The sequence below is a fragment of the Daldinia loculata genome, assembly GCF_022478755.1.
Source record: "Daldinia loculata strain CBS 113971 unplaced genomic scaffold F4817scaffold_62, whole genome shotgun sequence".
NCBI lineage: Eukaryota > Fungi > Ascomycota > Sordariomycetes > Xylariales > Hypoxylaceae > Daldinia > Daldinia loculata.
In genome coordinates this window covers 107,763-131,705 of record NW_026054916.1, presented here as the reverse complement: position 1 = coordinate 131,705, position 23,943 = coordinate 107,763, and the positions used below count along the sequence as shown (strand labels likewise).

The window sequence follows — 23,943 nt, the reverse complement described above, 5'->3', positions numbered from 1 at the left end:
TCAGATTCGAATTAGGGGACTTCCCTGACGGGCTAATGGGGTAGCACGACCCCCATGTGCGTGGGGGCAGGGGGGAGGTGGAACGACTATGACTGGTAAAAGGTAGTTTAGCGTCATGCGCTGCCCCGCCAAACAGGGTTTTGTCGAACCAATTGATCGACGTCTTTTCTCTCCAACAGATGCTTTTCGGATGCTTCTAACATACATATGTACCATTCAAGCATTCCGTCTCCATCGACGACATCTTGCAGCACGGCATCGTGACTCCCCGCGTTATCTTATTCTTGTCCCCGATCGCTTACGTTTAAGGCATTACATCACATCGCGTCGCATTCTTCCGAAACTAGGGATATACCTATACATATATGCCACTACAGTCGCATCCCAAGCTACTCCGCGTCCGTAGACGTTAGCTTCCATACCTAAGGCAGCAAGTAAATATAAAGGTACTATTTTAAAATATAACCTGAACATAACCCATTGAGAATATTGTTTCGAAATTTGTATCTTATCCAATATGGAAACTCAAATTTTTATTCCTTTTAGACCAATCCCAACTCTGAACTCCTATTTAGGAGCAATGGCAGAACGCAATATGTCCGAATCTAAAGAGAAGTTCTTTCGGTATTTCCAAGCTGAAATAACTGGTGAGATTTTTCCTTACTGTCGTTGGTGGTGTAATTACTCTTCAAACTGACCCATCGAAGCTATACAAAGCCAAATCGATGATCTTGCGACTCTATCCCCTGTTGGCGGCGAGAGGCAGGACTGCATCGACGTGGTCCTAGCTGGAATATCCCGCCTGTCTAACGAGGTTATGGACGCTGGCGATTATATCCCGGCCTACGACCAACGAACATATGCTCAGGTACTAACCACTAATCGCCTGGTAAATATTGATCTTCATTCTCACATCTGGGTAGGCTATGAAAGCCCTCACAGATAAACTCAACGAGACGACGGCCAAGTTTGCCCCAAAGTCAAGATTCCAGTTCAAGTCAAAATCCTCCAAAGCAGCATCGGGAGCAGAACCTCGAGCCGATCCCCGCCAACGTACTTCCTTCAGCAATGTGGGATCTAGGCAGTCGCCGGTCTTGGATGCAGCAAAACGTGATGCCGCAGGCACCGCTGCTGAAATAGCGAAGAACTACAACGAAGAGCTTGAACAACAGTCAGGTGTAAGAAAACCTAGTTTCTCTAACGCTAAGAGTATTTCTATCTACGACCACTCCGGACTGTACATTATGCTGCCCTCGACAGCATCCAGGGCTACGTCTTCGGGAAGTCTGACGAATCTCGAGCGATGCGTCGTGGATATGACAGCACCTACGAGCGCAGGAACGCCGTTTGCTGGCCTGGCATTAAAGAATATTAGGGAGAGCTTGATTATCGCTGGCCATGTTGCGGGACCGGTTCATATCACTGGATTGCGGAATAGTATAGTTGTGGTGGCTGCACGACAGGTCCGTATCCACGAGTGTGAGAATGTTGACGTATATCTCCATTGCTCAAGCCATCCTATTATCGAAGACTGCTCAGGGATGCGATTCGCACCTCTACCGGAGCTCTATGTAAGTTGTCTCCAACTATTTATATAAACAAGATGCGCTAATAATCCTGCAATAGGCCACTAAGCTAGAGATTAAAGGTGAGAGCCAGTGGGACCAGGTTGACGACTTCAAGTGGCTCAAGACCGAACCATCTCCGAACTGGGCCGTCTTGCCCGAGGAGAAGCGCATCCCGGAGGACGTGTGGAAGAATTCTGTGTGTGGAAATCCTAGCCTCGGCACGGTCGATATACTGCGTAGAGCTGGCGTTCTCAGCTCATGATCGTCCTAATTCCTTCCGAATACACCTTTGAAACTGTCTCCTTGTTCGAGTTTCGATGTATAAGCACGGGTCTAGCGTATGGCGTCGGGTTTTATTGCGGTCTTTATCCGGTGTAATATTGTAATACACACAATTCCCAGGAACAGGTAGTTTTTATGAATGATTAACCCTCGCTGTATTCCCACGCCTGGTCCCCCTAACGCTGCCTCATGGTATCGTACCGTACCGTATCGTGAAATAGCCTGAACACCCAAACTCCATGCCAATGCAAGTATACAACAGCTTCTGCACCGCGCATATCTAACGACGAGCCAAGCAACCCGTAGTCGCTCTCCTGTTTTGTTTTTCCTCGCTTGCCCCATTGCCATCGCTCACTCAATCTATAATCATCCTATCACGATCCCCATCGTCTTGCTGCGCCGCCAACTGCGCACCCATCTCGCGCAGCTTATCCAGCATATCCCGCTGCCGCGCGAGCCGAGCTTCGAGCGCCGCAATCTCAGCCTCCTGGTTGGGTATAGTACGGTTCATATCGGGCAGACCGCGGATCAGCACGCGCGCGCGCTGGAATCGGTGCTTAAGGACGTCAGCGGCAGGCGGGATCTCCTTGAGGGCCAGCTCGCCTGTGTTGGTCGTCGTCGTGGCGCCGTTGTTAGTTTGCGCCTGGGACTGGTTCTGCGAGTGCGGATGGCGGTGGGATGGAGGTGGAGGGGGTTGATGGGAGGGCGTGGGTGCGGGCGTGTTGCCTGTTGCGGTGCCGGAGGGGGTGCGCAGGCGGTTGAGGAGCACGGCGAGTTCGGTTAGGGTGTCGAGATAGTCGGGGTTGAGGCCGTCGGGCATGGCGAGGACTTGGGTCTTCGGTGCTGCCGTTGTTGATGCCATTGTGAATGCAAATATTGCGTGATATCTTAGTTAATAGAAAAACGTGAAGTTGAATAAGAGGTTTCGGGGTTTAGCTAAGGACAAAGACATCCAGAGTTGAGTACTTTGTAATTAGCTGTTTGGCACCTAAACGCTAATATGCGGTGGTAGTTTACGTAAAAGCGAACCTTGATGGCGAAAGGGCAGCTGAAATCAGCCTCAAACGCTATTAATAGAGCTAGATGTGATTGTCAATAGTTTCGTCAACGATGATTTGACTATTGGTGTTGTATTATGTATTAGGCGGACCGCGTTCCTGCGAGTCGGAGATCTGAGCTTGTCCTTCCGACATGTGGGGTTTGCGCATTGACGTCAAGTTGACATTCACCTCTGCAGGTGGGGTTATCCGGCCGACTGCAGACTCGTGATACTGATCTTCAAGATTAAAATGATGTACCTATGGTTTCGGTTTCATAGTCCGAGCTCATTTCTTGCTGTTTATGTACCTAGGTACTTACTACGCGTTATTCAATGATTCATATCCTCGAAAGTATATGGATCAGGTACCTAATATTAATAAATAATAGAAGCAAATACACTACGTAAACGTAAGGTGTAATAATCACCTGAGGGGAATAATGGCAAGACAATGTTATCGATAGACGGATTTTTGAACGGAGCATAGAGACTAACCCCCACTATAAGCCATCCCTAGCCCATATACGGTTGACCAGACAAGGTACTGTGCCAAAATAAAAAAAATAATCGCACATTAAACTAAAGTTGGTAAGGGGTCACTTGCCACAATTTAGAAAATATTAAATGTGTACTTTTAAGCTTTATTACGGTTTATTGTTATAGAAATATTGGTTTAACCAATATAATGTAAAGGATTAACCAATTAAATTAAAGGATTTAATTGTTAATTTAATTTTTAATTTAATTTTTAATTACCATTTATATTTATAAAGTTAAATAATTTTATAATTTTAACAATTATAATATTATAATTAATATTATTTTATAACTTTAATTAAGGTAAAAATAATTATTTAAGTTATATATTTATATAATATATTATTGTTAAAATATTTAAAGTTTTTTAAAAATAATTGTTTTAAAAAGTATTAATTAAATAATTTTATATAATATAACTTTTTAATTAACCAATTAGTTAATTTTATACATATATATATACATACATATATTAAAAATCATTTAAAAAAACCTCGTTTTTAACTTTTTTGCTTTAAAATAATTATATGCGACCGTATAATCTTTAACCAATATATGCAATTAAGTAAAAAATATGTAAAAATAAATAATTATTATATCGTTATTTAAATTAAATTGAATTAAATTAAACATGAAGTTATAATAAAAATATAGTGTAAAAATAAAAATAAAAATAAAAATATTGCCAAACAAGCGGTGTAAAATTTAACCAATAAAAAGGTGCGCATTTTAAAAAAAGTAAAAAACCGCCCCGTATTTAAATACTTATTATTCCAAAGACTTATACGTATATGTAATACTTTTTAAAACAATTATTTTTAAAAGATTTTAAATATTTTAACAATAATATATCGTATAAATATATAACTTAAATAATTATTTTCGCTTTAATTAAGGTTATAAAATGATACCAATTATAATGTTATAATGGCTAAAATTATAAAATTATTTAAATATGTAAATATAATAGTTTAACTTTTTTTAAAACATATTATATATAACGTTATAATGTATGTATTTAAAAAAAAAAAATCTTTTTTCCCATACAAAAATGCGAAGTACCGTAATAATTCGAGCTAATTGCGTTAACCTGTGGCTAACTACCCTTTTAAGCTAAGCTTACAGATTTTTTTCATTTTGGCACAGTACCTTATCTGGTCAACCGTACTATATGTAGCAGCCCACCATCATGCGAAACATCTCAACACTTCAAGTCCAAGCCAAGCCATTACCTCCGTAGAAAATCACTCAACATTCCCTTTTCTCTTTCTTCCTCCTTAGACCTCTACCCTAAGATTGTTTCATACTATTGTTAAACTAAAAGATAACTTAAAAAGCAAGAATGGCTGCGACGAAGCAAAAGGCGTGTCTGAGTACGTCCTATCCCTCTATTTTTTCTGTTTCTCTTGCCCCTCCTCCTCATATCACTCGAACTGGGCCTAGAAAGCCCGATTACTTTACTTCTGCTTGCTACTTCCTCATATATCTCGAGATTGGCTGGCTAATCTTCTACGCCTTACGAACTTACAGTCGTGATTGATGGCTGGGGTATCGCCTCCGCTGACTCGCCTAAAAATGGCGATGCTATCGCCGCTGCCAAGACCCCCGTTATGGACGACCTGTCCAAGAGCGCAACTGGTTTTACCGAATTAGAAGCTTCCTCCCTCGCCGTCGGACTTCCCGAGGGCCTCATGGGTAACTCGGAAGTTGGCCACTTGAACATTGGAGCTGGAAGAGTAGTATGGCAAGATGTCGTCCGAATCGACCTGGCCATCAAGAAGGGCGAGCTTCCCGATAATGAGGTTATCAAGAATGTTCTTGAGAGAGCTAAGAATGGCACGGGAAGGCTCCACCTGTGTGGTCTGGTCTCTCATGGTGGAGTGGTACGTCAAGTCGCTTTTGAATCTCGCAGACCTTGTTGCTGACTGGACTATTTAGCACGCCAAACAAACCCACCTGTACGCTCTCCTAAAAGCCGCCAAAGCCGCCGGAGTCCCCAAGGTCTATATCCACTTCTTTGGCGACGGCCGTGATACCGACCCCAAGTCAGGAGCTGGCTATATGCAGGAGCTCATCGACACAGCGAAGGAAATTGGCATTGGAGAGATAGCTACCGTTGTCGGTCGATACTACGCTATGGATCGTGACAAGCGATGGGAGAGAGTTGAGGTTGCTCTGAAGGGCATGATTCTAGGAGAAGGAGAAGAGAGCTCCGATCCGGTCCAGACCGTCAAGGAACGGTATGAGAAGGGCGAGAACGATGAATTCCTTAAACCCATTATCGTCGGTGGCCAAGAAGCCCGGATCAAGGATGATGACGAGGTTTTCTTCTTCAACTACCGATCGGACCGTGTCCGACAGATCACTCAGCTGCTCGGAGGAGTTGACAGGTCGCCTAGGCCCGACTTCCCTTACCCTAAGATTAATCTCGTCACTATGACACAATACAAGGCCGACTACCCCTTCGAAGTTGCCTTTAAGCCTCAACATATGGGCAACGTATTGGCCGAGTGGCTTGGCAAGCAAGGCGTCAAGCAAGTCCACATCGCCGAGACTGAGAAATATGCTCACGTAACATTCTTCTTCAATGGTGGTGTCGAGAAGGTCTTCGCTCTAGAGACCCGAGACGAATCTCAGGACTTGGTACCTTCCAACAAGTCCGTCCCGACATATGACAAGGCTCCTGAGATGAGTGCCGACGGTGTTGCAAAGCAGGTCTGCAAGCGACTTGCGGAGCAAGAGTTCCCGTTCGTCATGAATAACTTTGCTCCCCCGGATATGGTGGGTCACACAGGTGTGTACGAAGCAGCAATCATTGGCTGCGAAGCCACCGACAAGGGCATTGGCCTGATCCGCGATGCCTGTAAGAAAGAGGGCTATATCCTCTTTATTACTGCCGACCACGGCAATGCCGAGGAGATGAAATTCCCCGATGGCAAGCCCAAGACCTCTCACACGACCAATAAGGTTCCCTTCATCATGGACAACGCGCCCAAGGGCTGGTCATTGAAAAAGGCCGATGGTGTTCTTGGAGACGTCGCCCCGACTATCTTGACGGCTATGGGTCTACCAGTGCCCGAGGAGATGACTGGCCAGAGTCTCTTGGTTGTTGAATAAGTGGCATTATTTCGTAGAGCATCATCGTTGGGACACTGGGCTAGATGAGGAGTTGGGAGGGATTAGGTAGAGGCAACATGGGAGGCGTAGAGATACCAACCGTATTAGACGATGAATATGGTTATTGATAATATACTTTCTTAATCAATTCTTTCTGAGGATTTGAATGTGAATTTTGATGTTACATACCTCATAATGTGAATTATCATCTTATTGAGTTGAAAGCTGAGAAGAATAGATCATTAAGGTTCAATCTTGAAGGTTCCGATTTCCTGGGCTCGATACCTACCTACGTACTTCGTACTGTGCTTATACTTTGTTAGTGCATTTTCGTGGGCGTATCCGATATTGCTGATAACTTCATACGCCTATCCGTTTCCGTGCTAGCGCGCACACGCAGTTTGACAATTCCAAAACTTCCGCAACTTGATTTCAGCCCCACCAAATCGACTTTTTCCTGAACCTCGACCATCGTGAAAGGACTCGCTTCGACTTCCTCGCGATCACCTCCAAGATGGATTCCGAAGACCCCCAAGAGCGTCCCGAGGACGTTACCAACATCATAAACGGCCTAGAGCGATACAACCCCGAAGCCGTGGGTAACCTGGAGGACTATCTACGCCACCAGTGCGAAAACAGATATACCGATTCCAATGCGAATCGGACCTTACTGAAGCTGTGAGTATTTTTCCAAATATCTCATATTTAAAATGGTGTTACTGTCTACTTTGGTTGGAACGATGATCAAATTATCCACGTTTCCTATTACCTGACGGGTAGCGACGTTTAATAAAAACGTCCGCCGTTGTGATGTCTCTATTAGCTCTATCTGACCTCCAAGTCGACTTCCCCTCGCGCTACTCGCATACGTCTCCATCTATCACGGTAATATTACCATGAAAGCTAACCATGAATACAAATTCCAGATACCAACTCAACCCCGACCGCGTTAAGGATGAGGTCATCACAAACATCTTAGTCAAGTCCCTTACTCTGTTCCCGTCGCCCCAGTTCTCCCTGGCGCTGCACCTGATCTCTCCCAACCTCGTGGCGCCTAACCAGCGTGCCGAGCTACCTGAGGCCATCTCCAAGCTGCGGGAGCTGAACCTTCAGCTGCAGGGTGCGCAGTACGCGCGTTTCTGGGCGACGCTGGATTCGGACGATCTATATGCCGATCTGACCACCGACATCGACGGCTTCGAGGAGTTGATCCGCGGCCGCATCGCCAACCTCATTAGCCACGCCTACCGCGAGATTGAGCTATCCGTACTTGAGCAGTGGCTCGGCCTCGAGGGCCAGGCTGCCGTTAAGTTCGTCGAGGAGACCGTCGGCTGGAAGGTCGAAGGTGCCATCGTCAATATCCCCCGCAACCCCGAGAACGAGGCCAAGAAGAGCGAAGTCCGCGAGGACGTCAACGTAGACATGTTCTCAAGAGTCATCAGACGGGCCTGGGAAGAGACCGTATAATCTTACCTGGGACAACTTGTCTGGGGTTACGATTTTGGCGGCAACGGTGGTGGATCGGTAGCGAGACTAAAACAGCATTGGGAAAGACGACAAATACGTCTTTGGCGTTACGGATGACGAGTTCGGTAATTTCCGGATTTGATGTGCTGTTTGCTCCGCCGTCGTTAGATAGGCGGCCATGAGATATCAGAAATGAATAAAAATCACGATCTGAATGAACGTAATGCATCTTTCCCTATCGTTACGTAGTCTCATTACTCTTGTCCCTTCCACCTACAGAATTGTCTATTTCAATAGTTGAACTTTTGCATCCATCAGAGCAATACAGCTGAATTAGTTCAGGGCCCTAGTCGAATAGAAGCAAGAAATAACAGGAAGAGATTAAGCACATCTCTTCAGTCTTAATAACCCTTCTCTGGAGTTTTCCACCAAAAACACCTGCTTTTTCTGGCCCTTTTCCTCATACCGTACTCACTACAGAGACATAGCACCTAGAACCTCCCCTACTCCCCTACTATCGTTTAGCACCGGTAGCAGTCAATTCCTCCCACTGCACACCAGCCCACTCCTCAAGATACCCAACCTCACCTTCAGACACACCACGAGCCTGACAGTCTTTCTCGCACACCCCAACAATAACAGTACCCCAATCCATACCCTCCAGAGACAGCTCATCAGCCTCCAGCTCCGTAATCGCATGTGGCGTCATCTGCACCTCGAAAGTGCGCGTGGCACCACAATTCCCACACCGCGGCATCCCCTTCGCCGCAGTCGTGACCCCCCCGGTCCCAGGCGCCGCAAACAGCTTCCCCACGGCATCCGTCTTCGAGTACAGCAGCGGCTGTCCGCCGAACTCGTACCGGATCGCTTGTTCGGGGTTCTGCGCGAGTCGGTCTGCGAAGCGCTGGAAGGCGGCGTCCATAGAGGACTCGAAGACTTCGCGGTCTTCTTTGCCGCCTTTGGTGTTGCTGCTGCTGCCGTCGTAGTCGACGTCTACCAGGCGCGTGTTTTGGGGGATGGCGGGCGCGGGGGTCGGGTCTAGGGTCTCGTACTCGGCTTCGGAGAGGTAGGCGATTGGGTAGGGGGTTGGTTGGTCGGCTTCGGTGGGCCAGGGCTCGGAGGGGAGTTGGGGGGAGGGGGTTTGTTGGTCGTTGTTTAGGTTGAGGGTTTGGGCGAAGGTCCGGGGTAGGGATTTGGTTTCGTCTGTGGATGTGTTGGTAGATGGCGCCGAGGGTTCTGGCTTGGGTTCGGGGTTTATCTCCGTACTAGCTGGAGGTGGAGAGGAGGGATTGCTGAAGGGGTTTCCGCTGGTAGCGAATGGATTACCGCCGGGTGAGGATGTAGTAGATGTGGAAAACGGGTTGGTGGAGCCGAATGGGGAGCCGAGCGACTGAGCGCCAAAGAGTGTCTCGCCTAGATTGGATGGCGGTTGCGACTTTGGCTTTTCTTCTTTCGGCTTTGCCTTCTCCTCCTTCGTTGTAGTTGTGACAGCTGCTGTAGGGCTTCCAGGAGCTATACGCACGCTTCGTAGAGCGCGGATGCTACCCTCTTTTCGACGACATGTCTTCCGCCGGCAAGAGAAGACGTATAGTCGGCGCTCATGGTCGGGGAAGCGATTCGGTAGTCCGCCGTCTAGCTGTAGGAGTAGGACCATAATATCCTTGCATATCTTGCATCTTGCGAGAGCAGCTGATGGCGCATTGTTCGGGTCCAGCCATTCCTATATCATAATATCGGCGTTAGTCGTGGCGAGTAAATATAAAAACGGGTATCGCTCGCATACCGGGCGGCCACCCAATCGACTTATAAAATCATCACCAGCGTCTCTTGATGCATATCCGAGGAGCACGTTGGTCTCGGTAAAGTCATCTTCTTCGCCAGCAGACGAATCGCTATCGTACGGGGCCATATTGTAATTATATGTCCTCAAGAAAAAAACCAATACTTTCGTGGCGTTGAGTTGACTTCGTCGCAAATATTATTATTTTTTTCTTATCGATCTGGATTCTTATCGATCTGGAGGGGTTTATAGAGGGGTTGATGGAGGGGCTTATCTGCAGTATTTAAGTGCGGTTTTTATCAATCTATAATCTGTACAGTGCGTATAATACTTCACATAGACCGTTTGTCTTAAAGTCGAGATAACTTCACTTATGCATTTCTGTACTGACCCTCTTAAAGAGACTATTAAAAGGACTCATTATTGTGACCATTCTAGGTTATTCACATTCAGTCCAGTTCAGTCTTATTCTAAGCAACCTCTTTCTTGTATCCAACTTAGGATATGCGTCAACAATTTACAAACATCTAGGTACAAGACTTAGAGAGTAACACCAAATAGCAACGTAACGGTTAGTTCTTTAATATGATTATAATAATACTAACAACTACCCAGGTACAGTTTCATCCAGAAATATCCATAAAGTCCTTCAACCTTAGTTAGTTGGGACACTAAGAGTTCATGGTGGTGAATTGTATCAGTCAAGTCTTTACTGTCACGATTTCTCTCTGATCTTTGGGCATCTACCTAAACTTGTGGTTCTTAATTGCCGCTGAGGCAAACAAAAGGACTTGACGAGCCTTCTGGAACTATGCACAAACTCTGTATTCCAATCATTGCGGTTTGTCTCAACTTCCTGCCCTGATTTGAGATAGGGGAACTAGTCCGATGGCTATTTACATTACATGTTGTCCGAATGCGAAGATCAGAGCTTCTTATTCCCCCATAAGTCAGTTACAGCGTTTATGTAGACATCCCCGTACTTGATAATATGGTTGCAATGTGGGATGTTGTCAAACATGAACTCCTTTACTTCTTAACACTTGTGAGCTTGTTCCGCATGCAGCAAAACGTCCCTCTAATCGATCATCTTATCTGCCTTACATTAATTATAGCAAATTCTCTTACCACTGATGAGATTGTCGTCCAAAATAGACTTTCGTCAGTAGTCTTCAAGGGCCTCATATCGGCCTATGACGATGGATAGATAGGAGAGATATCAGAACATGGGCAATCACCGAGGCAATGAGATTGAGAGGAAATCCCAACATTTTTCTATGTAAGAAGCGCCGGTGGGGATGCTATCGCATATTAAATCGACTAGTGGCAGCGGCTTTCCCAGTTTTCGTTCGAGGACAATCAGTAGGTTTGTTGCCAAGTTGATTCCACCATTCGATATCATATGGAATAGTATCCGGGACTTAGTACCTGGGTTCTCGAATCCGTCATCTTCTGGATGGATATAGCCACATTCATCTAAAACCTGGCAGACTGCATGTTTGGCTGGCTTCATAGCACTTTCATACTTTGAGTAGGAACTAACCATGCTCCTTATTTAGAATTTGACGGCAAGCGAAGCCATGGCTATTACCTCCCAAGTGCCTTTGATGCGATGTCACTGTGACTATAACAGGTACCTGAAGTAATCATCCCCTGCGTAGTTTCGTCATTCTCTTCAAACCCTTGCATCAATACATCAACTCATATCATTGGACACATCCTTATACGCTTCTAGCGAGTCATCACTGCCGTCAGTTATATGATAGGACTTATAAATCTATAAAGGCTGAACGGCTAGCTAGTTATAATACCTATGAATGATTATCTTAATAAGCATAAGATATAAAGGAAAGCAAATAATCACATAGGTATACCTGCCTACCCATGTTTTCTGGGGCAAGTGATCTTTGTAGGTATGACCAGGTATCCGTACGGATTAGGTAATAGAAAGGGATAACGTAACGAAAGGAAAGGGAAGGAAAGACAATACGAAATAAAACTATCACGATGACTGTTGTTGTATTGATTGATTGATGTTGTAATGGTTACGAATTGTGTGTGTGGGTGTTATCTAAAAAGAATTGCTTTTTGTGTGGGGAATAGTCATGTGTTACTACGTGATTATCTTTATGTAATGATATTTTATTACTGGTAACTTTTTTCTTTTCCCTTCTTTTCTCGTATGACGTAATTACATACAATTTAATTAATTTAACATTGACAATTTCTTTTTTTTTTTTGTCTTTAATCCGTTTTTTTTATATTATGACGTAATTGTTAATAAGTTTTAATTTATTATAATAATAATAAATTAAAACGGTTAAATATGTAATTAAATTTTTTATTTAATTAAATTTTATTAAATTTTTTTATTTAATTTGATTTTATATTAAACCTTTTATTTGATTAAATTTTGTTAAATTTTTTTTTTTAATATGGTTTTTTATGGTAAAATCTTTTGTTATGTTAATTAAAGTTAATTAAAGTTAGTTAAAATTGGTTAAAGTTAATTAAAGTTAATTAGTTAAAACGGTCGAAATAAAAGTCGTTTAGTTAAAAACGAGGTTATTTTCGGTTAAATCGTTTAGTTAAAAACAAAGTTGTTTTTAATTAAATTATAAAAATTATTAATTTAAATTAATTAAAAATAATCGTATATTATAATAAATTCGATATAATCAACCAATTTTAATTTTATAATAAAAATCTTTAACGATTTTAATTTTTTTATTTAATATATTATCCGTTAAGTTATATTTTTCATTTTTATATTTGTATTCGTTATTATTATATACTTTAATATAATTGGTAATGCTTTGTGATTTTATCGGTTTTATATTAAACTTGTTAAACTTTAATAAAATTATTTATAAAATTGGTTATATGTTTTATAAAGTCGGTTCCGGTGTTATTTATAAAATTAACTTCGGTATTATCGTTAGTTATAAAATAAGTTTAAATGGAAATTCCGGGAATTTTTTAACGTTAATTATTGTTTTTAATCTTTTAAAAGTGGTTTTTTTTTTATTAAAATATATTCCGTGGTATAAAAGATAATTTATTATTAATTTTTAAAGTAAAAAATGTGTTTTTTAAAAGTGTTTTATTTGTTATTTTATAAAAAAGTTTTTAAAATTATCCCATATATTTTCGTTACATTTGTTATTATAATATTTAAAATAATACGTAAAGTTTTCCGTATAATATATATTAATTTCCTTTGTTATTACTTTATTTAATTCGGAATTATTAAAGTTAATGGTTAAATTAATGTTTAAAATATTATCGTTAATATATTTGTTTTATATTAAAATTATGTTAAATAATTGTAAATATAACAAAAGTATTATAAAATACATAATAAAACGTAAATATTATAAGTTTATAAATTAAACTTTAAATACTTTTAAAATAACATAATAATTAAACCATTATTTTTTTTTATTAAAAAACGTTTTACGTTTTTTACCTTTATTAATTTATGGTTTTATTTTTTTAACTAATTATTAATTAATATAAATATAACTAAATATCCGTACGGATTAAATAATAAAAAAAAATAACGTAATAAAAGGAAAAAAAAAAAAAGATAATATAAAATAAAATTATCACGATGATTATTATTGTATTAATTAATTGATGTTATAATGGTTACGAATTGTGTGTATAAATGCTACCTAAAAAGAATTGCCTTTTGTGTGGGAAATAGTCACGTGTCACCACGTGACTATCCTTACGTAATGATATCCCATCAATCTTATATATCTTTATAAAACAACTTCAGCATTGCCATATTTTCCAAAGATACTTGTTCCGGACTTAATACGGACTTTTCCAGGATCCGAGTTAGAAGCAATCGTAGCACACTGTTATTGCCGTGATGACCGGGGTGATTTAACATCTGCATTAACTTCCCATACTCTCATCGACTAAACAGTCGACAACTGTTTAGCAGCTCCATAACACGAGGATTCTGTTTTGTGTTCACTGACAGGGGCTTTGCCGTATAAGGTATCCCTGAATGCAGGATCATGGAAATTGTATCGCCAAGCAAGTCGGCCCAAACAATCCCACTTCACGGTCTCTTTCGCATTAGCTGTCCTATGCTTGACTTGATAGCTTGTAGTAGCAACTGGGTATCGGATAGTTCGGTACTCATCAACGACAAAGTCAGCGCCAAGCTTCTGTGATCTACCGGCAACTACGGGAAATCGAGGAAAGGAGGTCAAAAGTCGAAAGGTGTTGGAAATTCTATGTGGGAATCAGCTGGTATTTAGGATACGTAGGTAGGGAAAATGTGGAGTTAGGAAAAAGAATTTCGAATTTCTTCTTGGGGTATTACAAGGTCTCGGACAGTTTCCATCAAGTCCTGCACGTAGGTATAAGACTACCTATTATAGAACAATGGAACCAATTTAGCCAATCAAGTTGTAGGGCTATCATGCTATCCAAGAAGACAGACGTTTCGGTGTCTATCACCGCAATTCTATACCATTATCGGACGCTTAGCCTTGTATACGATTTCAAATTATTGGGCTTAATATTCATATTCAGTAAACGTATGACCAATCAATACCGTCCACGGAAGTCCGAGAAGCGCCGTCATTAAATCGGCTATTCTTCGCGTTCCGCGAGTTAGAATGCAAGGTTGGCGGTTGGTATGAACTATATATGGCCTTGACTGAAAGACACTACGATAGTTCTCGAAATAGTTCTCGATTCTCCAGTCCCATACACAACTATCTTATTCTAGTAACATCAATCAAGTTCAAACACGCGATAACAATGTCTCCAGCACTACTTATCAAAGACGTCTGCATCTTTGACGGCGAAAGAGAGATCTCATCTGGTAGCGTACTCGTGGAAAATGGGTTGATCAAGCAAGTGACAGAAGGATCACTTGCTGGACTAGACGCATCTACTATTATTGTTTCCAAACCGGGACATACATTAGTTCCCGGATTTATCGATGGCCATGTACACGCAGATGTCGACGATGACAACTCAACACTGAAGCAGTGCTTGAAGTTTGGCCTCACTACTGTCTGTGATATGCACCAAGAGGCTGAGAACATCAGCAAACTAAGGGAGCAGGCTGCAAAGGACTCGGATTCGGCAGATTACAAGACCGCTAGCCAAGCTGCAACTGTATTCGGAGGGTGGCCAACACCTGCTATATTAGCCCATGACAGCTCGGATGAGGTAAAAACTTATATATAGGTACCTAGAGATTCTACATAATGCTAATGAGAAGTTAGACGATAGCTCGAATTTCCGCCTGGCCAAATATAAAGAGCAAAGCTGATGTGGACGCCTTCATCCAAGATCGCCTCAACGATAAGGTGGATTATGTAAAGCTGATGCATGAAGATGGCAACGGTTTGTCCATGAAGCCTACATTGATACCTATAGAGCTTCAGAGAGCTATCGTCGAATCCACCCACCAGAATGGCCTTCTCGCAGTTGCGCACGCTATGAGTCTTAAAGGGACAATAGAAATGTTACAGGTTGGCGTCAATGGGATGGTGCACACATTCTTTGACCGGCCACCTACAAAAGAATTAATCGATGCATACCTATTGAACAATGCGTACGTCTTGTATTTTTAACATCCGAAGCCTCAGCGTTGACGGGTTTATTCTAACGAGCTGGATATAGATACTGTAGCCCAACCCTAGTGACGATCGCTAGCTTGACCTCGGAAGGGCTGAAAGAGCAACAGAGATACTGCCAAGATCCTCGAGTCCACAAACACCTGAGCGATCAAAGTAAAAAGAACCTTCACAGATGCATGGCACTTAGCGATAGTGCGGCAAAGGTTGAATATGCTTATCAAAGTGTGAGGGAGCTGAAAGCTGCCGGAATCGAAATTATCTTGTAAGTGCAACCGCGGCTAATCATACATACTGGTCACTAAATATTCATCCAGGGGATCTGACTCTGCTGGCCCTGCACATGGAACTGCTTTCGGCCTTACTGCGCATCAGGAATTAGCCGTGCTGGTTAAAGAATGTGGCTTCACTCCAAAGGAGGCATTGAGAGCAGGGACTGCGCTAGTAGCCAAGAGATTGCGTCTCAACGACAGAGGAAGAATTGCGGAAGGGCTCAGGGCAGATCTGGTCTTGGTGGAGGGTAACCCTCTTCAGGACATCGACCACACGCTTAACATCCGGGGCGTGTGGAAGAAGGGCACCCTTTGTTCGGCGTATAAAGGAATTACGGCGTAGGTAACCGGACCCTCTTCGATGATTCTAGAAAAGGATTTTAAAGCGTGACGACTATACTGAAATACATACATACCTGAACATACTTATCTCCACTCATACTCAACATATCAAGTCAAGGTGCTATACGTATGATTCAATGCACAGTGCCTAGTGTTATACACACTAGCAAGTCATATAAAAACTATAGATCAAAGTATCCTAGGGATTGGATACATATCTATCGTCATCATGTTTAACTGGAGGCAGCCCTGCGGGCTGCACAATATGCCCGAGTTTACATAATTGCGCACGTGCCATATACTGCCCATTGAGTTACTTTCCTATTTGGGCCATGGAAAAAATTCGACACAATAACCCCTCGTAAACTCGGGCAAAGATATATAGAGTAAAGTTAAATAACTCGTCAAAGCGCTGAGGCCTAAGTAGGTGTAGTGTTTTAATCTTGCATGCATGCGGGAATATATAAATGTAAATTCTCAACAAATTTTCACATCCGAATTGGTGTAGTGGCTAACATTTGACGCTCTCAAGACTTCCTAGTTGAAGGACCGTCAAGCCCGGGGTTCGATTCCCCGATTCGGAGTTCTTTTTGCTTTTGTTTTGCGGCTAAATATGTCGTTAGCTTCACATTTTGTGGGAATTAAATATGCAAATTCAATTCTTATTGTGGTTCCCCTGAACTCTCCGGGTGGTGCTAGTCGGAAAAAATTACGCGAGATTTTCGGGCCCACTCGGGAAATATGTTTGTCAAGATTCGCCCTAAAAGTATTTGGCCCCATATGAGATTAGTTCGTCTACTTCCTATATCAAGTATCCATACTGCACTGATGCACTAGAGGATACTTATACCAAATGGGATTGATATTGCCGTGATTCTGACACCAGATAGATATAGTGTTTCTTCTAGCTAAACTTTAGACAATGCTATCTCGTTCCTTATCAAAGTCAAATATGATGGTTTAATCAGCAAGTCACATATAATGTTTCTCGCTAAGTGCTTATAAAAACGTTACTATACGGACTTTGTGTCGAAACTCACGATAATAGAGTTGACTAAAGTCAGAGCTCCACTCAATGCGACATAATCCGGGAGGTGAATAGGAAAATTGATGCAAGAGCTTGGGACTGTATATTCTAACCAATCATTGAATATCCGGGAACCAACGCTTGCCAAAAATGATGAATCTGTGGTGAGGCTTAATAGGCCATATGGCATAGAGGCTACTATTTTTATGGGCTTGAGCATTTCGCTGGTTGATAGGCGTCTTCCCTCCGAGACTAGGACAATTCCGCAAAAGAGAATTGTTCATGTTTCCCATCGTCCCCCCGCGAAATTAAATACAATTCTATATCCTTTGACACCATAGCCGTAAAATTCTCATAAAACAAGAAATCCGGAACCTATTATAGTACCAGCTAAATAATATTCTAAAGGTTCGCAAGGGAACTTGCGCCCCTGTTGAGCAAAAGAAGAGACCCCCTAGATATAGCCTTAGTAAAACTCATTTGTTATAAAGGATCAGTGAGGTATCGTTATTTAGCAATGTACTCTTTCAATTGACAGCAAGCAGCTTGATATATGCATTAGCTTTTGCCCCGTGACCCATTCGTAGAATTGATATCGTACACCTAAGTCCTCTATTCGTTACCTGCTAAATTCAAAACTTTTCCGAAGAGTTATGCTGTATTCCTTAGTCACTAGATTTATACAGCACTTTTTCTGGTTAGCATATTTTTGATAGATAATCTTATTCGTTATCACTTCAAGGACTCTTAAAGACTAAGTAGAAGTAGCAAATCAGTTACTCACTTCAGTGGGATAATTGGCATTGATAAATCGATGCTTGTGACTGTAGAATAGACAATACCACCCTGAATTACTCAATAACGGTATGCCGCAGATGCTAAATTCTGTATTTAAGCACATAGGAATTATCTATTATTTCCGTCATTCTCGCCCACTCCGCTTCCAACATATCTTCCTTGGTAATCGATACTTTTGGTACTATCAACGCTTCCATACAGCCAGTCCTCGTTCCCGGATTGGCTTACGATAGATAGTCGAGATACCTAAGTAGATGTTGGTTTAGCGGAGTTGTGTCTCAACATGCCATATTTTAAGGACCGAGGCCTTACATGTCTCCCTGTTCGTCGTACAGAGATCCCAGAGCCGACCTCGTTGACTAGTTCACCAGACACGACGTCGTCCAACCCATTATACCTCTGTGAATTCCCTCCCTTTGACCCGACCGCCTCGTTTTTGACCATAATTCGGTCGGAGCCTGCTACATCTATCACGCAACCTACCCCGGCCGCTATTACACCGAGTTCCCCGATATGGGTAAGCCCTATAGGCACGACCGGACTGCCGCGTCCCACATTCTCTCCCCCCTCCGAAACACCACCTAATACTATAATAATCATCATTGTGGCATTCTCAGGTGCACTTGGGCTTATTATAACCCTCTGCATTGCCTTTGCGTGCTATCGATCATTAAAGCGTCGTCGACAACAGAATACTAGCGAGGAAAGCAATGACCAGCCTAACGTCGACGAAAATGCAGGTACTTCGCAAGAGAATAAGCAGCATAATAACGATTCACTTGAGGGGAATGAGCACGGAGTCAGCCCTTTCAGACCTGCCTCAAACCACTCCAATCAGAGGGCAACCGCCGGGCAACATTCGGGAGCATCTATGGGAACGTCTTCGGGTTCTACGATGCATGCCGGAAGAGCGTAGCAGAATGGCAAGATGGCAAAAGATCGGATGCCGGGTCTCAGATTTTAAACCATTTGGGGATGTGTGAAGAGAAGGCAGGACATTGATATTAGTAACGTGGAGAGTAGTTTAGCAACGATCATAATGTTTAATTCAATCCAGACATTGAGGAACTAGGATATAATGATACTTTAAATGGTGACAATTTAAGAAGTATGTCCTCAAGTGCTAGAAAACTATAGTAGGTACATGTCCCACTTATATTAACAAATCAATATCCATCACTTTGGGAATAGTACAAAAAGACCAGCCAACTAATTTCAAGTGAGTAATGTACCGTAGTTTTCTGGTGCTTGAGGAGATATTATTAAATTTCAGCTTGGCATTACTTCTATGGGTATTACGATACACGGCGTCAAAATGATCATGCAAGTGAATCTGCAAGGTAGTTAGTTCGAACTACATATAAAAAACAGTGCGCTTGTGAACTTAATTTTGTCCAAACCCACATATATTTATGTAGTTGTTTCATTTACCTCGGAGATAAGATGTTAGTGCTTAATGGTGTCGGTATTGTCAGTATCCCATGAAAAGCTCTCTGGTGGTATCAACATGAATCTTGTAGAAGTCGCTAGCTTTTGTTAAAATCATAAAGATCCTACAAGCTTCATAGGTCTATTGATGGAATTCAATGTCAGCTCGGGGTATATGTACATGTAGAAGAAGCAATTAAGTTCTTTACTGTTCCGGAATTGTGGGGCTTGAGTTCGGCTACCGGTAGCGCTACGCTATATATAGAACAATAGTTCCACTACGGGTAGACCCGCCCCCACCTCATCCACAGTACCGGGTTCTTAGTAACCTTATTCATACTTATGAGCTCCCTATTGGCTCTTGGTCTTCGACATCATGAAAGATAGTTTAGCAACTTTACGAAGGTATAAGATATGATAAGATTTTTATCTGCGTGGTCAAAAAAGCCAGTAACAACACTCAGTCAAGCCTTCAAGTACCATAGCTTGACTTAGTCTTCATGCATCTAAAATCCCTATGGCCAACGTTGAATAGTATAATCTCAATTAATGTAAAACTAGATCATAGACGAAGCGCAAACCATGAATGTAGCGTAAAACAAAGCCGGGTACAAGTCGCATTAGGAGGACTATTTAACATCCGGCAGTCAGACTGGGTTTCAATACTTCCTTACAAAATACACCATCAAACAAACGTCCCTGATGATTCTTAGGGGTCCTCAAAGCAATCAAACGTCAAACAGAGGTCCACTTAGACCATAGGAAGCTGCAGTAACATCGAATACCTTTCAAGGCGACTAGACCTTAAAAGCTGAGGATAAGCGACGATAAAATGTCCAAGAAGGTCCAGATCGAATAATAATGGATAAACGATAGATGTGAAAGAAGCTACCGCGACGAGGAAGGCCGGAACGAGAACCTCGTCGATAGTTTCCTGGTAGACCAACATAACATTGACTCCGGGGGTAGGGGCGGATAGAGGGGCTTTGAGAGCCTGCTAAATGACTCCGAAAAGATCTGTGACGGAAGATCTAGGCAAATCGCTATAACAGAGCGAAGAGACCCTTTCGAAGTTCGTGTCAGATATTCAGGCGAATATTTCAGCCATGAATACCTAGCAGAGACACCTTGGGCACCGTCCCAATGCACATACATGTGCAGAGCAAGCATATAAAGGATCTAGTAGATGGGCTCTTAATTCCCATCCACTGTCCTTGCTTGATGTAGATGGATAACATCATCTGCAAGTTAACCAAGGCGAGCTAGGATCGCTTCCAACTCGGCAGCAATCTTGGCCTCGTGAGAAGTTTGCGTGTTATCTGAACTAGGTGTACGATCATCTACGAGAGGTACACTGTTGGGTCCGTCTTGGAATAGTTGGAGGCGGTAATCTTGAAGACTTTGTTTATCGGCCGGGTGACTTGTTGGTGGGTTTTCAGTGAAATGGTGAGTTGGCTTGGACGGATTTGCACTGTAACTCATCAGTGTCCCGTTAGGGTCTCATAATTCCCGTGGAGATATAGGTAGCGTGACTTACCCATAGTATGCCGCGCTGTTTGAGTTGTTGGCCATGGCTGATATTCAGTGATGGCTTTAGAATCAGACGAATATAGGCAGTTTCTGGATTCAACGTGCTGAGATTGTATGAATATAAGCCTCACAGGACGTCTATCGCGGAATAGGTTGGCGAGGGATATAACTCGTGTGAAGTGGACTTTTCAAGTAATATATGACAACACCGTCCATCATGGCGGACCTGTCCTCAGAAGGGTTGACGAGGCATCTAAGGCGTCCAAAGGCACCAACCATACATAACGCGCGAAAGGAAGATGCTAATGTATTGAATAGTAACGACATGGTCGTACACCATAAGGCAGAATATAATGAACGTTGGTTTGTTCATCTGTGGATTGCTGTATCTAGGCTATGTCAAAGGTGGTTCCAAGATGCCGTGAAACTGAGATTAGCAAGATCCTTGATTATGACGAACATGTCCTCGGTCAGCTGGTAGCCTTGGACGCCTACTGGGTACCTCGTCTGCTCTACACACCAAAATGGCAATATTTCTAACTTAGAACCAAACTAGCACTGCATAGACATAGAAATATTGCGCAAAATACGATATAAATTCATCTAGTTACAAGGCTGAAGTCGGCATTGTGTGGGAACTCCTTGCTCTTAGTTACCCTGAATTGCCCAAACCCAAGTTCCTTCAATGCAACTATGCAACATCTAGGCAATACATTGTAAGTATTCGAATAACTTGGGTACTACTTACTAGGCGACGTGACTTCGTGCTACCCCTATGAATGTTTGTTCATCATACCATCGAATAACGAATATGGGAAGACTGCTAATAAGGCCGCCGCTGTGCCTCCACCAGTACCCTCAAGGGTAACTGGTCATTCAACGAACGGTGCGCGGCCAAGTAGATACTTCGTCAAGGAAAGAAGATATCAATAATAAACGTTGAAAAATATTAGGCCGACTAGGAGCTCGTCTAGAAATTTTGTGATTTGTGGTGGCTGAGGCGTCTGTCTCGCAAAAGCCACCTAACAATGGTATGTTACTAGCTTAGCCCTTGGCCGAAACTAAGTTGCCCTGCCCCATTGATACTGTTCTGATGTAATAGAACCACTTGGACATTGAGGTGATGCATGGGCCTCCTTTGCGTTAGGCAGGAGTCCTTTGTCTATGGATGGCTGTATGGGTCCTTGACCTAAGAATCACTGTGTGGGAAAATTTCTTGATGATTAAACTGACAAAGATATCGTAAATGAATGAACCGTGTATCTCTTCAAAAGCATGGTAGAGGCAGCAGGATTGTCAAAAACGAGCTACACGGGCGATTGTAGCAAAGAGAGATACACTATCGGGTGAAGTAAGGATAACTCTTGACGACGATGCTGAAAGTGTTTGGTCTTGCATCTACTCTTACCTTGGGTGATGGTGATGTTGATTTATATATGTAAGGTATATTCGTTACAGTAGGTAGGCAATCACCTGGTATCATACCGTGGTTTCGGCCTGGCACCGGGTATTGTGAGCCTGCGCTCATCTTTTCCAAGTCCGGTGTTTACACCGCCCCCCCCCCCCCCTATCAGGCCATAGGTTACACTATTGTGTACCTATATTGTGCATAATTTCACGTCTAAGACTCCAATCTATCTGCCTTGTCCTTATGCTCTGTAGATAGTTAGGCCTTTTCCAACCGCATAGGACGTATAACAATCAAGTAATTACTAGGTAGAATATCCACTGCCTTGCCTTTGTCCGGTCACCTCAAATGCAAACTTTTCTAATAGATGTTACACACGTGCTATTATTACTCAGTCTTTTATTGGGCAGACAGCTCCAGATGCTGCAAAGTAACTTGCAGTGGTACTCCCACCTGCAGACATTCACCGAAACTATGCTTGTTTCTGACAAATTAGGTACTTATCACCTCATCTCAGTCTTTCCTTTGCTTTAGGCAGACATGATCTAAGGTTGGAGCAAAATATGCAGGGTTAATTAAATATGTACGTTCACCGAAAGCATGCCTTTCAGATCAATATTTCAGTAGCAGTCAGGCTTGTATTGTCCTAAGGTTCTATCAAAGCGTCCACCCAGGCAAGCAAGTTTCTAGTGACTAGGTAGATTTCGGTGTGCTCAGTTGTAGCCTGCATTTAATGTAGGACAATAGAACTTATTAATGCCTAACCCCCACCCCTGTGTCTTAAGCCACGGCTTCCTAAGGCAGCATGCACCAGCATTGACTACGTCACCACACCCTTCCAATGCAATATCGCAGTTTCTTTTCTTAGTATAATTCAGTGTGTCCAATGCTGGAAAAGCTCAAAAGGAGGTGAAAAGTACTAGAACTTAAATTTTTATTTACAGTTTTAATATTTTAAATTGTACTGTAAAGGGATTCCGGATTATATAATCACTAGATAAACTCGAGTAGGTAATTTATGAACTTCATTTAATCAAGGTCATACCTATTAGCACCTATGGTAATTACATTTCTGATGTTTTAAAACCATACCTTAAAAACACTTTAGATTAAGATTAATTTGTGTTCCCTATCAAGGTACTTTAGTCTTTGGAACTATAGCTTATTTTAATTTCCTAACACAAAGTCGCTAGTTACCAAAAGAAACAAACCTGACGAGAAGTATCAATCGTATTTTATATATTTACAGTTCCTTACCTTTGGTAATCAAGACGCAGGCTTTGGAGTTTTAAAGCAAAGGATCCCGGCCGGGTTGGAATTTACCCAGCCCTCGTTGAAACTAACTGCTAAAATCTAGCAATGACAAAGGAAGAAATTGATGTATTTGAAAGATAATCTTAAGCAGGTAGCTAACTATTATCTATGATAATTCCCCTTTATGCATATTTTATTTCACTTTCGTCATCTTTGTCCACAGCGTGAAATAGGAAATGGAGTTCGCGAAGCCTTGTGAATGAAGGGGGTCACCTAGGTATGTAATTGAAAAGATTAAACCCCCTACACGGGAAATCCACACCTTACTTGATCAGCTTTCCCCCGCTTTAGATAGGTCCGGCTCCACTGCGGGATGACCTGATAGGTACCTGTTAGATAAATTGATCTATTAAACTAACTACTAAAATGAAACATTATTATTTTTTTTTTACAAACACTCAAGATGAATCTGAATGTCTGAA

General features: G+C 42.4%; 9 protein-coding genes and 1 non-coding gene across 10 annotated transcripts; 6 read left to right on the top strand and 4 right to left on the bottom strand.

The window, feature by feature from the left end:
- Positions 1-185: 185 nt before the first annotated feature.
- On the top strand, positions 186-2,018 carry F4817DRAFT_247234 (TBCC-domain-containing protein). Its single transcript, XM_049299117.1, has 4 exons — positions 186-647; positions 708-868; positions 924-1,571; positions 1,627-2,018. The coding sequence occupies exons 1-4, from the start codon at positions 518-520 to the stop codon at positions 1,828-1,830; spliced, it is 1,143 nt and encodes a 380-aa protein (XP_049155422.1). The 5' UTR covers positions 186-517; the 3' UTR covers positions 1,831-2,018.
- On the bottom strand, positions 1,903-3,459 carry F4817DRAFT_247246 (RNA polymerase II transcription mediator complex subunit 9-domain-containing protein). Its single transcript, XM_049299118.1, has one exon. The coding sequence runs from the start codon at positions 2,710-2,712 to the stop codon at positions 2,206-2,208; it is 507 nt and encodes a 168-aa protein (XP_049155421.1). The 5' UTR covers positions 2,713-3,459; the 3' UTR covers positions 1,903-2,205.
- Positions 3,460-4,768: 1,309 nt separating this feature from the next.
- Positions 4,769-6,543, top strand: F4817DRAFT_361331 (BPG-independent; the record flags this gene model as incomplete). The annotated part of the gene is made up of 3 exons (XM_049306396.1): positions 4,769-4,799; positions 4,957-5,309; positions 5,365-6,543. The coding sequence occupies 3 exons, from the start codon at positions 4,769-4,771 to the stop codon at positions 6,541-6,543; spliced, it is 1,563 nt and encodes a 520-aa protein (XP_049155420.1).
- Positions 6,544-6,968: 425 nt separating this feature from the next.
- On the top strand, positions 6,969-8,229 carry F4817DRAFT_349027 (eukaryotic translation initiation factor 3 subunit K). The gene is made up of 2 exons (XM_049304775.1): positions 6,969-7,221; positions 7,470-8,229. Exons 1-2 carry the CDS (start codon positions 7,058-7,060, stop codon positions 8,008-8,010), a joined length of 705 nt encoding a protein of 234 aa, XP_049155419.1. The 5' UTR covers positions 6,969-7,057; the 3' UTR covers positions 8,011-8,229.
- Positions 8,230-8,267: 38 nt separating this feature from the next.
- On the bottom strand, positions 8,268-10,041 carry F4817DRAFT_247195 (programmed cell death protein 2). The gene is made up of 2 exons (XM_049299116.1): positions 9,794-10,041; positions 8,268-9,730 (listed from the first exon to the last, which is right to left on the bottom strand). Exons 1-2 carry the CDS (start codon positions 9,917-9,919, stop codon positions 8,525-8,527), a joined length of 1,332 nt encoding a protein of 443 aa, XP_049155418.1. The 5' UTR covers positions 9,920-10,041; the 3' UTR covers positions 8,268-8,524.
- Positions 10,042-10,822: 781 nt separating this feature from the next.
- On the bottom strand, positions 10,823-11,843 carry F4817DRAFT_349023 (uncharacterized protein). Its single transcript, XM_049304774.1, has one exon. The coding sequence runs from the start codon at positions 11,334-11,336 to the stop codon at positions 11,025-11,027; it is 312 nt and encodes a 103-aa protein (XP_049155417.1). The 5' UTR covers positions 11,337-11,843; the 3' UTR covers positions 10,823-11,024.
- A 2,660-nt stretch (positions 11,844-14,503) lies between these two features.
- On the top strand, positions 14,504-16,232 carry F4817DRAFT_349017 (uncharacterized protein). Its single transcript, XM_049304773.1, has 4 exons — positions 14,504-14,992; positions 15,049-15,380; positions 15,449-15,667; positions 15,720-16,232. The coding sequence occupies exons 1-4, from the start codon at positions 14,576-14,578 to the stop codon at positions 16,015-16,017; spliced, it is 1,266 nt and encodes a 421-aa protein (XP_049155416.1). The 5' UTR covers positions 14,504-14,575; the 3' UTR covers positions 16,018-16,232.
- A 277-nt stretch (positions 16,233-16,509) lies between these two features.
- F4817DRAFT_t138 lies at positions 16,510-16,600 on the top strand. The gene has a single exon. It is a non-coding gene; the product is annotated as a tRNA-Glu (tRNA).
- Positions 16,601-18,124: 1,524 nt separating this feature from the next.
- F4817DRAFT_319562 (uncharacterized protein) lies at positions 18,125-18,757 on the top strand (the record flags this gene model as incomplete). Its single annotated transcript, XM_049301077.1, has 1 exon — positions 18,125-18,757. The coding sequence occupies one exon, from the start codon at positions 18,125-18,127 to the stop codon at positions 18,755-18,757; it is 633 nt and encodes a 210-aa protein (XP_049155415.1).
- A 1,760-nt stretch (positions 18,758-20,517) lies between these two features.
- On the bottom strand, positions 20,518-20,841 carry F4817DRAFT_319561 (uncharacterized protein; the record flags this gene model as incomplete). The annotated part of the gene is made up of 2 exons (XM_049301076.1): positions 20,518-20,740; positions 20,807-20,841. 2 exons carry the CDS (start codon positions 20,839-20,841, stop codon positions 20,518-20,520), a joined length of 258 nt encoding a protein of 85 aa, XP_049155414.1.
- Between the last annotated feature and the right edge of the window lie 3,102 nt (positions 20,842-23,943).